General features: G+C 46.7%; 1 protein-coding gene across 1 annotated transcript in view; it reads right to left on the bottom strand.

Annotated features, from left to right (window-relative positions):
- LOC138666799 (collagen alpha-1(I) chain-like) overlaps nucleotides 1–13873 on the bottom strand; it is a 104512-nt gene that overhangs the window by 12339 nt on the left and 78300 nt on the right. Inside the window, exon 12 of the mRNA XM_069754973.1 lies at nucleotides 12247–12376. Within this exon, the coding sequence (XP_069611074.1) occupies nucleotides 12247–12376 (130 nt within the window). The remainder of the gene's footprint in view (nucleotides 1–12246; nucleotides 12377–13873) is intronic.

Here is a 13873-nt window from a genome sequence, read left to right as displayed (position 1 = left end):
GAACACATTCATTAATTGATCATGAATCTTGGTACAATTCCCATGCGCAATGGCTTCCAGTAAGCAAATATTCTTTTCCTTGCATGCTGCATAAGCCTTCTTTGAATCTCATCAAAGATTCAAGTGACAGTGAAGAATTCGAGCTGTTTTGGGTGGTGTTCGAGTCGTTCGACGAACCCGAACAATTTGCTTAAAATTCGGCTGTTCGAGTTTCTGTTCGATAACTGTTCGTTAAGGAAAAGCCTCGCTTGATTTGCACATTAAAACTGTTTATCATTGTTAATAGACTGTTTCAGTGTATAGTGGGCGGGGGGCGGAGGATAGATCTGTGCCGAAATAACGCTGATTTCCATTTTTTTTTCTTTCCCGCATTTAGAGTGGGGCGGTGCAGTTTGTCAGCTGTTATGATCCGGTGACCTTGGAGCCGCATGGAACTTTCTCTGAGTTGGTGGAACCTGTACTGACCACAAATCCTGAACTTAACATCGCAACTAGAAGTAGCCGTGGGGTGTGCCTAACAAATCCTAGACACCTCGACACAGCTGGAGGACTAAATACCCCTATAGATGGAAATAGGAAAACTACCTTGCCTCAGAGCAGAACCCCAAAGGATAGGCAGCCCCCCACAAATATTGACTGTGAGTAGTAGAGGAAAAGACACAGGCAGGCAGGAAACAGGATTTAGCAAAAGAGGCCCCTCTAGCTAAAATAGGAAAGGATAGGACAGAATACTAAGCGGTCAGTATTAAAACCCTTCCAAAAATATCCACAGCAGAAAATACAAAAAATTCCACCATCTAACTAAAGATGTGGAGCGTATATCTGCAACTCCAGAGAATCCAACAAGACTGAGAAAACACTGACACAATCTAAGCTGGACAAGAGAAAACAAATGAATAGCAAAGGATTATTAAGCACATAGCATGTGTGCCACAGAAACAAAAAACAGACACTTATCTTTGCTGAATTGGCAGCAAGGCAGGAGGAACCAGACAAAGATCCAAAACCTCCCAGAACCATGGACAACTGGCAAGGACTAATGAATCCTGCACACCTAAATATCCCAGTCAGAACTGCAATCAGCAGATACACCTGGCCAAGACTGCAACTCAGGGACAACTGCATTCCCACCTACAACCACTGGAGGGAACTCAAAAGCAGAATTCACAACAGTACCCCCCCTTGAGGAGGGGTCACCGAACCCTCACCAGGGCCCCCAGGACGATCAGGTCGAGCCAGATGAAAGGCACGGACCAAATCAGCAGCATGGACATCTGAGGCAAAAACCCAAGAATTATCCTCCAGGCCATAACCCTTCCATTTGACAAGGTACTGAAGCCTCTGCCTCGAAAAACGAGAATCCAAAATCTTCTCAACCACATACTCCAACTCTCCATCAACCAACACAGGGGCCGGAGGATCAACAGAGGGAACAATGGGCACCACATATTTCCGCAATAAAGATCTATGGAAGACATTACCGATCGCAAAAGAGGCCGGAAGCGCCAATCGAAAAGACACCGGATTAATAATCTCAGAAATCTTATAAGGACCAATAAACCGAGGCTTAAACTTAGGGGAAGAAACCTTCATAGGAACATGACGGGAAGACAACCAGACCAGATCCCCAACCCGAAGCCGGGAACCAACACACCGACGATGGTTAGCGAAACGTTGAGCCTCCTCCTGAGACAACACCAAATTGTCCACCACATGAGCCCAAATCTGCTGCAACCTGTCAACCACAGAATCCACACCAGGACAGTCAGAAGGCTCAACCTGCCCAGAAGAAAAACGAGGATGAAAACCAAAATTACAAAAGAAAGGCAAAACCAAAGTACCCGAACTAGCCCGATTATTAAGGGCAAACTCGGCCAATGGCAAGAAGGCCACCCAATCTTCCTGATCAGCAGACAAAAAGCATCTCAAATAAGTCTCCAAAGTCTGATTAGTTCGCTCGGTCTGGCCATTTGTCTGAGGATGAAATGCAGAAGAAAAAGACAAATCAATGCCCAGCCTAGCACAAAAGGCCCGCCAAAACCTAGAAACAAACTGGGAACCTCTGTCGGACACAATATTCTCCGGAATACCATGCAAACAAACCACATGCTGAAAAAACAACGGAACCAAATCTGAAGAGGAAGGCAATTTAGGCAAAGGCACCAAATGAACCATCTTAGAGAACCGGTCACAAACAACCCAGATAACAGACATCTTCTGGGAAACTGGAAGATCAGAAATAAAATCCATAGAAATATGCGTCCAGGGCCTCTCCGGGACTGGCAATGGCAAAAGCAACCCACAAGCACGGGAACAACAAGGCTTGGCCCGCGCACAAGTCCCACAGGACTGCACAAAAGAACGCACATCACGTGACAAAGAAGGCCACCAAAAGGACCTACCAACCAAATCTCTGGTACCAAAAATACCAGGATGACCAGCCAACACAGAACAGTGAACCTCAGAAATCACTCTACTAGTCCATCTGTCAGGAACAAACAGTTTCCCCACTGGACAGCGGTCAGGTCTGTCAGCCTGAAATTCCTAAAGAACCCGTCGTAAATCAGGGGAAATGGCAGAAAGGATCACCCCTTCTTTCAGAATGCCGACTGGTTCAAGGACCTCAGGAGAATCAGGCAAAAACTCCTAGAGAGGGCATCAGCCTTAATATTCTTAGAACCCGGAAGATACGAAACTATGAAATAAAAATGGGAAAAAAACAAGGACCATCGAGCCTGTCTGGGATTCAGCCGTTTGGCAGACTCGAGGTAAATCAGATTCTTATGATCGGTCAAGACCACAATATGGTGCTTAGCTCCCTCAAGCCAATGTCGCCACTCCTCAAACGCCCACTTCATAGTCAACAACTCCCGATTGCCGACATCATAATTGTGTTCAGCAGGCGAAAACTTACGAGAAAAGAAGGCATACGGTTTCATCAAGGAACAAACAGGATCCCTCTGAGACAAAACGGCCCCTGCCCCAATCTCCGAAGCGTCAATCTCAACCTGAAACGGAAGAGAAACATCCGGTTGGCGCAACACCGGAGCAAAAGTAAATCGGCGTTTAAGCTCCTGAAAGGCAGAGACAGCCGCAGAGGACAAATTCGCCACATCAGCGCCTTTCTTCGTCAAATCGGTCAAGGGTTTAACCACGCTAGAGAAGTTAGCAATGAAACGGCGATAAAAATTTGCAAAACCCAAAAATTTCTGAAGGCTCTTCACGGATGTCGGCTGAATCCAATCATGAATGGCCTGAGCCTTAGCCGGATCCATCTCCATAGATGAGGGAGAAAAATGAAGCCCAAAAAAGAAACCTTCTGCACCCCAAAGAGACACTTAGACCCCTTCACAAACAAAACATTGTCATGAAGGATCTGAAAAACCATCCTGACCTGTTGCACATGAGACTCCCAATCATCGGAAAAAATCAAAATATCGTCCAAATATACAATCAAGAATTTATCAAGATAAGTCCGGAAGATATCATGCATGAAGGACTGAAAAACAGATGGAGCATTAGTGAGCCCGAATGGCATCACAAGATATTCAAAATGACCTTCGGGCGTATTAAACGCAGTTTTCCATTCATCACCCTGCTTAATACGAACAAGATTATATGCCCCCCGAAGGTCAATCTTAATAAACCAACTAGCCATCTTAATCCTAGCAAACAAATCAGAAAGCAAAGGTAAAGGGTATTGAAACTTGACCGTGATCTTATTCAAGAGGCGATAATCAATACAGGGTCTCAAGGAGCCATCCTTCTTAGCAACAAAAAAAAATCCCGCTCCCAACGGTGAAGAAGATGGCCGAATATGTGCTTTCGCCAAAGACTCCTTAATATAATTCCGCAAGGCGGTATGTTCAGGCACAGACAGGTTGAAAAGTCGGCCTTTAGGAAACTTACAGCCTGGAATCATGTCAATAGCACAATCACAATCCCTGTGCGGTGGAAGGGAACTGGACTTGGGCTCATCGAATACATCCTGAAAATCAGACAAAAACTTAGGAATTTCAGAAGAGGAAGAAGAGGAGATTGACATCAAAGGAACATCATTATGAATCCCCTGACAACCCCAACTATTCACAGACATAGACTTCCAGTCCAACATAGGATTATGTACCTGCAACCACGGAAAACCCAGCACGATAGCATCATGCAAATTATGCAACACCAGAAATCGACAATCTTCCTGATGGGCTGGCGCCATGCGCATGGTCACCTGTGTCCAAAACTGGGGCTTATTTTTAGCCAAGGGTGTAGCATCAATGCCCCTTAAAGGAATAGGGTTCTGCAAAGGCTGCAAGGAAAAACCACAACGCCTGGCAAATTCAAAGTCCATTAAGTTCAAGGCGGCGCCTGAAGCCACAAACGCCATGACAGAAAATGATGACAATGAGCAGATCAAGGACACAGATAACAGAAATTTAGGTTGTACAGTACTGATGGTAAATGAACTGGCAATCCTCTTTGTCCGTTTAGGGCAGACAGAAATGACACAACCTATTCTGACATCTGAAACCTTGTCGTTCCATTCTAGACAGAATTTTATCACACTGCATTGGCTCAGGAATTTGCTCTGAGGACAACGCCACAGCGCGCAAAGTTCTGCGTTCCCGCAAGCGCCGGTCAAACTGAATGGCCAGAGACATAGAATCACTCAGACCGAAAGGCGTGGGAAACCCCACCATAACATCTTTAACGGATTCGAAAAGACCCTTTCTGAAAATTGCCACCAAAGCATCATCATTCCATTTAGTCAACACAGACCATTTTCTAAATTTCTGACAATACAATTCTGCCGCCTCTTGACCCTGAGACAGGGCCAACAAGGTCTTCTCCGCTTGATCCAGAGAATTAGGTTCATCATATAATAATCCAAAAGCCTGAAAAAAGGGGTCTACATTAAGCAAAACCGGATTCCCAGATTCCAGGGAAAATGCCCAATCCTGTGGATTGCCACGCAGCAGGGAGATGATGATTTTAACCTGCTGAATGGAATCACCAGAGGATCGAGGTCTCAGAGCAAAAAACAGTTTACAGTTGTTTTTAAAACTCAAAAATTTGGACCTGTCACCAAAAAACAAATCAGGAGTAGGAATCTTCGGCTCTAAAACAGGAGTCTGAACAATATAATCAGAAATACCCTGTACCCTAGCAGCAAGCTGGTCCACACGAGAAGCTAATTCCTGAATATCCATGCTAGCACAAGACTCCTCAGCCACCCAGAGATAAAGAGGGAAAAGAAGAGAAAGCAGAGTGCAGAAAAAAAATGGCTCAACACCTTTCTTCCCTTCTTCTGAGATGCATTTAACTCATTATTGGCCAGTTGTACTGTTATGATCAGGTGACCTTGGAGCCGCATGGAACATTCTCTGAGTTGGTGGAACCTGTACTGACCACAAATCCTGAACTTAACACCGCAACTAGAAGTAGCCGTGGGGTGTGCCTAACAAATCCTAGACACCTCGACACAGCCGGAGGACTAAGACCCCTATAGATGGAAATAGGAAATCTACCTTGCCTCAGAGCAGAACCCCAAAGGATAGGCAGCCCCCCACAAATATTGACTGTGAGTAGTAGAGGAAAAGACACACGCCGACAGGAAACAGGATTTAGCAAAAGAAGCCCCTCTAGCTAAAACAGGAAAGGATAGGACAGAATACTAAGCGGTCAGAAGTAAAAACCTTCCAAAAATATCCACATCAGAAAATACAAAAAATTCCACCAACTAACTAAAGATGTGGAGCGTATATCTGCAACTCCAGAGAATCCAACAAGACTGAGAAAACACTGACACAATCTAAGCTGGACAAGAGAAAACAAATGAATAGCACAGAATTATTAAGCACACAGCATGTGTGCCACAGAAACAAAAACCAGACACTTATCTTTGCTGAATTGGCAGCAAGGCAGGAGGAACCAGACAAAGATCCAAAACCTCCCAGAACCATGGACAACTGGCAAGAACTAATGAATCCTGCACACCTAAATATCCCAGTCAGAACTGCAATCAGCAGATACACCTGGCCAAGACTGCAACTCAGGGACAACTGCATTCCCACCTACAACCACTGGAGGGAACCCAAAAGCAGAATTCACAACAGTCAGCCTATCAGCAGTGCGCACACACACAGCAATGTGCATGTGATGCACACAAGCAAGGGCATGTGTCATTGGCTGTGTATGTCACATGTCTTTGCCCAATAAGAACCAGCCATTTGCCCCATCGCCACCATTTCCTCACTGCTGCAGCTTAGTGTTAGACGGCACCAGTGCTGCTGTGGCAACTATACAGACAAAGAATGTTTTTTTGGAGCGAATTGTCAGAGACATAGGTTTAGGGAGTCGGGAGGAGTCGGGACTAGTTGTAATATCAGCCCTTTTCAGAGTAGGTTACAGCAGATCATAGCACTGTTTGCCAGGCAGGTCTGTGCCAGTGCTGTGCAAGTGTTTGTCACAGCATTTGGTGTAATCTAGCTCAGCCAATCCTTTTGGGCTAGTAGCATTGTCTGATAGTCATCTGAGTAGCCCGCCTGTGAAACTAACTACACCGCCTGTGTATCTCTATTTTAACTGCATCTAATCAAGTTAATATTTTTGGGCCTAGGAGCAGTGTCTGCACGTCAGCAGAGTAGCCCGCCTGTGAAACAAACTATACCGCCTCTGTATCTCTATTTTTACTGCATCTAATCCAGTTATTAGTCTTGGGCCTAGTACCACAGTTTGGACACTCAGTTCTGCTCGGTTTTCATCCATTGGTTGTTGTGCCAACAATTTTCTCACACAGCAATGCCAAAATTGAGACTAGGGACTTTTTTTTTACAGCGGCGGAGGAATACAGTGCGGAAGGATACCTTCCTCCCATCATTGTGTTCCTGGAGAGCGGTCGCATCAGCTGATGCTGCCATTCTCCATGGAAGATTGTCGTGGGCACTCGTGGATTTCTGCGGATGAGGGAGTATATTGGTTGTTTGTTATTTTTATATTTTTTACAGATGACACTGGCTTCAGGGAACAAAGTGACAAGTGATGGTGAGTATGTACTCTATGTTATATGTACTGTATGTCTATATGTATGTATTGTATGTAATGTATTGTATGTAGTATGTTTGTAGTATGTAGTATGTGTTAGGGGTTGAGTTCCCACCTCTGCACAGGGGGAATCTCGGGCCATCTCCACTGCAGTCTCCCATTCTTCTCCTGCCGCAGTGGAGCCTGCTCAGAGGAGGCATCAGTCCCAGCGTCTCGCTCAGTCTGACTCTGTACAAAGAGTTACTGCTGCTTTTCCTGCTTCTGCCATTGAAGCCAGTGCTGGGCAGCGGCGAGCAGACGCTTCTAGGACTAAGTCCTGCTTTTCCCGTTCTGAGCATGCCCAGAGTAAGATCTCTCAGTGGAGATCGAGGGTCACATGTTCAGATACTGCAGCTAAATCCATTGAGCCTCCAGGAAGGTCCTGTAGGTGCTCAGGCTCTGTATCAGCCTATCATTGGTCCTTCTAGAAAGGTCCTGTACGTGCTGCAACTATTTAAAGCTTGCATGGCCGCACGGCCATGCGCTATTATTTTTCTAAGTTATGTGCTTTGCGCCAGTGTGGTCATGTAAGATTGTGTTCAGGGACCCGGCTGAAATAAGCCCCTAAAATGCTGGCACCTCCGGCGAGGAGATTGTGTGTTTGTATGTATTCAGGGAAATGGCTGAAATAAGCCCCTAGAATGCTGGCACCTCCGGCGAGGAGTTTTGTGTGCATGCATGACCACTGACTGCTCTCTGTTTGGCAGTTAGCCTGTGCCTCTATGAAGTCTAACAGGGCGCAGTGCTTTGCTTTCACGGCTACTCTTTGAAATAACAGTTCATACCACCATATAGTGCCGCCATTGCTGGCAGCAGGTTCTCCAGCACGGTGGACCCCCGGCTGATACCCGATATTTGCAGTATCGGAATGCTCAACACTACTTGTCTGTCAAAATTTGATCACCTTCTGTGTTTATATGTAATTACCATTTGTGTTTTGATTGGATCTCGTGCTTTTTTATACTAGCTCTTATTCACTTGCTGACATCCTATGTCTAAGGGCGCTTATCACAACAGAAATGAGTTAGGTTGTTTTTACCTTTTGTTTAACCCCTTTCTGGCATCTGACGTACTATCCCGTTGATGTGGCCTGGGCCCGTATGACCACCGGGATGCTCTTTAATGCGACACTGCAACTTAAGTCGCAGTGATCGCATTAAAATTCGAACACCGTCTTACCTGAAGGAAGATGGTGTCGGCATCCCAGGGCCTGTCTCTGCCCCCTGACCTCCCGATCGCTGTGATTGGCTGTTCAATTATTAACAGCCTTTCTCATTGTGTCAGCCAATCAGATTGGCTGAAACATTGAGGTCCCAGGCTAGGATCGAGTACTGATGTACTCGATCCTAGGCTTGGTGCCTGGTAATGCTAGGCATCGGCCAAAACCCCCCCGGATTGGCGTGACCGAAGATCATATCGATCATGCTAATCGCAGGCCACAGTGGCGGTGTTACCATGCTGTGCCCTGCCGGTAACTTCCTGGATCGGTGCTGTAATAGCACCAATCCTACTCCGGAGTCTGCAGCTACTGATTGGTGCGATCGATGAGATCTCGATCGCCCCAATCACGAGGCACAGCAGCGGTGTGACTGCGCTGTGCCCTGATGGTGACTTGCCGGTGACCTACCGGTTACCTGCCTAGGATCGGAGCTGTGAGCTCCGATCATAGGCCGGTGCCTAGCAACACAGGCATCACCAGGGCCTCCTCTGATCGGTGGGATCGATGTGATCATCGATCCCACCAATCGCAGGTCACAGAAGCGGTATGACCGCTCTATGACCAGTCTCACCTGTCCCTGACCTGCCTGACTGCTCTGCAGGAATCCTCACACTAGTTGAGCATTCCTGCAGAGGGGTCACGCTGAGAGATCCCCTCCTGTGCTGGGACTTGTGTTGCCACAGTAGCCTGTGACACCACAATTCTTGCTAAAAAAAAAAGAAAGAAGAAAGAAAACAGAAGAAAGAAGAGAGACTACAACCATAAGAGTTGATCCCCGCCCGATCTCTCTTCATACCCCCCTTCCCCCAATCCCCCTTCCCTTTCCCCCTCCACCCCCACTTTGTGCCGCCTCCATGCCCAAAATTTAGCAGTCGCCGAGCGTTGATTGGTGATGCAGTTCACTGATCAACACTCGTGCTCGCTTTTCTTTTTCACCCCCCTTAGCGCCACCGAGCGTTGATTGGTGACACTCTTCACCGATCAGCACTCGTGCTCACTTTTATTTTTCACCCCCCCCGTGCTCAGCCAGCCTCCGCGTCTAACCTGTGCCTTCCCTTTTCTTTTTTTTTCCACATCTCCGTGCGTTTACCCAGCCACCGCGTCTAACCCATGCCTTCCCTTTTCTTTTTTTTGACATCCCCGTGTGCTCACCCAGCCGCCGCGTCTAACCTGTGCCTTCCCTTTTCTTTTTTTTCCACATCCCTGTGCACGCACCCAGCCACTGCGTCTAACCCGTGTCTTCCCTTTTCTTTTTTTTTACACATCCCTGTGCGCGCACCCAGCTGCTGCATCTAACCCATGCCTTCCCTTTTCTTTTTTTTTTCCACATCCCCGTGCGCGCACCCAGCAGCCGCCGAACTTTGATAAGTGACGCGGTTCACTTATCAGAGTTCTCGTGCCTAACGTTTTCCTTTTTTTTCACATCACCGTTCGCACACCCAGCAGCCGCCGAACTTTGATAAGTGACCGGTTTAATTATCAGAGCTAGGGCCTGCTGTTTTAGACTTTTCCTTTCACAAGTTTTTTTCCTCCCTATTTGATTTTTTCCTTTAGCTTTTTCTTTTCAGAATAGTTTTCACCAAACACTATGCCCCCCCACGTACACATAGTTACCAATAAAGTACAGCCAAGCAAAATACTCACAAAAAAGTCCCGCTCGTCCCGTTCGTCCCAATAGCCCTATTCATTGGAGGAGGCATATTGTTTCATTGCCTCCGACAATGATAGCGATGGAGAGTATCCCACATTCCTTTACTCTTCAGATCCTTCATCCTGTTCCTCCTCATCATCTTCCTCCTGAAGTCCTGCGAAACCGCTATGCAGACGTCGCAGGACAGAAGCAGTGTCCACCATTCATGAAGATGAAGATGAAGTAGTGCCCACTCCTGAAGATGAACCAGCGCGCCCCTCTTCGGACCCCATATGGACCTTGGCCCCGAAAATTACAAGCCACTGATTCCTGATTTTGTGGCAGAATCTGGAATCAAGTTTGACACCACCAGCCTCTCAGAAATAGACTTTTTCAAAGTCTTTTTCCCTGAGGATTTTATTAACCTCATGGTGGAGCAAACTAATTTGTATGCTCGGCAATTTTTGGAGCAAAACCCCAGTTCATCATTTTCTAACTGGTCTCCTGTAGACGCAGCTGATATTATGCAGTTTAGGGGCCTGGTCCTTCATATGGGTATCCTGAAGAAGCCAGAAATTCCGCAATATTGGAGTGTTGATATTTTATACAACACTCCAGTGTTCCAAATGGTCAAGATCCCGACGCATTTTGAGGCCATCCATTAATTTCTACATTATTCCGATAATGCACAGTATCCTGCACGATATGACCCCAGCTTTGACCGTCCGTTCAAAGTTCAGCCGGTCATCGAACACTTCAGCAAAATGTTTGCTGAAGTGTACATGCCCCAAAGAGATATCTGCGTGGATGAGTAAAATGAATTATCATTTTAAGGGACGGCTCATATTCCGTCAATACCTGCCAAACAAGAGGGCCAGGTACGGAATCAAACTCTACAAGCTGTGTGAGAGTACCTCAGGGTAGACCTACAACTTTAGAGTCTATGAAGGGAAGGACACCGGGATTGAACCCCCTGAGTGTCCCCCTGTCCTGGGAGTGAGTGGGAAAATTGTGTGGGATTTGGTGCACCCACTGCTGGATAAATGTTATCACCTCTACACCGATAACTTTTATTCCAGCATCCCACTCTACAAATCCCTCTCTGCGCGAGGTACCGCAGGCTGCGGTACTGTCCATAAAAATCAGAGAGGCCTCCCAAAGTCGCTACTGAGGCAGATGCTCAGAAAAGGTGAGAACAGAGCCCAATGTAGTGACCACCTGCTGGTGGTCAAGTACAAGGACAAGAGGGATGTCCTTCTCTTGACCACCATACACGGTGATGGCAGCACCCTCAGCACTGTACGAGGTACCTCTACACAGGTCAGCAAACCGGACTGTGCTCTGGGGTTCAACAAGAACATGGGGGGCTGTTGTGAATTCCGCTCTTGGGCTCCCTCCGGTGGTTGTAAGTGGCACTTTTGTGAGTTCTGCTCTTGGGCTCCCTCTTGTGGTTTCAAGTGGTATGGCTGCTCCTTGGAGTTAGCTGTCATCAGCTGCCTCCACTTATCGTCTCTTCTGCTCGGCTATTTAGGCCTGGCTGTTCCTTCAGCCAGTGCCACTTGTAAATGGTTCCTGGTTGGATTCACATCTCTTTGGATTTCCCTGTTATCCTGACCAGTTCAGCAAAGCTAAGTTTTTGCTTGCGCTTTTCTGTTCACAGATTGTGGAATTATCCGTTCAGTGCTTTCTATGTTTGTCCAGCGTTATCAGTATGAATTAATTCTGTCTTGCTGGAAGCTCTGGGAAGCAGATTTACCCTCGACACCTTTAGTCAGGTGTGGAGATTTTTTTGTAAACTCTGCGTGGATTTTTGTTGTGTTTTATACTGACCGCACAGTATTCCATCCTGTCCTATCTATCAAGCTAGACTGGCCTCCTGTGCTCATCCTGGTTTCATTCTGTGTATGTCTTTTTCCTCTCCACTCACAGTCATTATTTGTGGGGGGCTTATCTATCCTTTGGGGATTTTCTCTGAGGCAAGATAGTTTTCCTGCTTCTGTCTTTAGGGGTAGTTAGCTCTTAGGCTGTGACGAGATGCCTAGGGAGAGTTAGGAGCATTCCACGGCTACTTCTAGTGTTGTGTTGAGCTTAGGGACTGCGGTCAGTACAGTTACCACTTCCTTCAGAGCTCGTTTCATGTTGCTCCTAGACCACCGCATCATAACAGGGGGTTTTGATCTCTCTGATCAACTCCTCCAACCATAAAGTGCTTTGAGAAAGGCCAAGGTGTGGTACAAAAAGCTATCCATGTACATCGTACAAATGGCAATGCTCAATGCTTTCCTGCTGTCATGATGTGCACGCCACATGGATAACGTACCTTCAGTTCCAAGAGGCAGTGGTTAAGGCCCTGATATTTGGCACGAGGGAAGGAGCAGGCCCCAGTACTTCCGGAACTGAGGGTGGTCGTATTGTACCAAGTCAGCATTTTCCGGGGGTGGTTCCGACAACTGGAAGAAAAGGTAAGCCGCAAAAAAGGTGCCGAGGGTGCTACAAAAGAGGAATACGCAAGGACACCATCTATCAATTGACACCTGCCCTGACAAACCTGGCCTGTGTAGGAAGGATTGCTTCAAATTGTACCACACCTCCATGCACTACTTCACTGCTTCCCTTCCCAGTCCCCATGTGACCAAACAGTTTTTTCCCACATATGGGGTACCAGCGTACTAAGGACAAATTGGACAACACCTTTTTGGGGTCTTATTTCTTCTGTTACCCTTGGGAAAATAAAAAATTGTGGACTAAAATATAATTTTTGTGATTTTTTATTTTCACGCCCTGGCGTTATAAACTTTAGTGAAGCACTTGGGGGTTCAAAATTCTCACCACACACCTAGATAAGTTCCTTAGGGGGTTAAGTTTCCAAAATGGGGTCACTTGTGGTGGGTTTCTACTGTTTAGGCATATCAGGAGCTCACCAAATGGAATATGATGCCCGCAGACCATTCCATCAAAGTCTGCATTCCAAAACGTCACTACTTCCCTTCTGAGCCCCGAAGTGTGACCAAACAGTAATTTTCTCCCACATATGGGGTATCAGCATACTCAGGACAAATTGTACAACAACTTCTGGGATCCAATTTCTCCTGTTACCCTTGGAAAAATAAAAAAATGGGGACTAAATGATCATGTTTGTGGAAAAAGTAGGATTTTTTATTTTCACACCCGGGCATTATAAACTTCTGTGAAGCACTTGGCGGTTCAAAGTGCTCAACACACACCTAGATAAGTTCCTTAGGGGGCCTAGTTGCCAAAATGTGGTCACTTGTGTTAGGGTTGCCAGAATGCACTGAATATATTTATTGAGTGGGATTGGTGCGTTCGCAACCCGGGATCCACCGTGCAGGAAAGAACCTGCTGCTAAATAAATGGCGGCACTCTATGGCGGTATAAACCAGCTCTGTTAGCTTCACAGAGCAGCCGAGAAGGCAAAGCTCTGTGCCCTGTTAGACTTTCACAGAGGCACAGGCCAACTACCCAGATGTGAGCAGTGAGTGGTCATGCATGCACACAAAACTCCTCGCTGGAGGTGTCAGCATTCTAGGGGCTTATTTCAGCCAGGTCCCTGAGCACACTTAAACACAATCTCCTCACCGGAGGTGCCAGCATTCTAGGGGCTTATTTCAGCCGGGTCCCTGAACACATTCAAACACATGACCACACTGGCGCAAAGCACATAACATAAGAGGATACTAGCGCATGGCCGTGCGGCCATGCAAGCCTTAAACAGCTGCAGCACGAATAAGACCTTTCAAAGAAGGACCAATGGAATTGCTGCAGTACCTGAGCATGTGACCCTAGATCTCCACTGAGAGATCTTGCCCTGGGCATGCTCAGTGTGCAAAGCAGAACTTAGTTCTAGCACCTACAGGACCTTCTGTGAGAATGACCAATGGAAATCGCTGCAGTACCTGAGCATGTGACCCTAGATCTCCACTGAGAGA

Source organism: Ranitomeya imitator, chromosome 2, assembly GCF_032444005.1.
Source record: "Ranitomeya imitator isolate aRanImi1 chromosome 2, aRanImi1.pri, whole genome shotgun sequence".
In the NCBI taxonomy this organism is placed as follows: Eukaryota; Metazoa; Chordata; class Amphibia; order Anura; family Dendrobatidae; genus Ranitomeya; species Ranitomeya imitator.
Note: the sequence above shows the minus strand (reverse complement) of the source record. Positions and strands in the feature narration are given on the sequence as shown.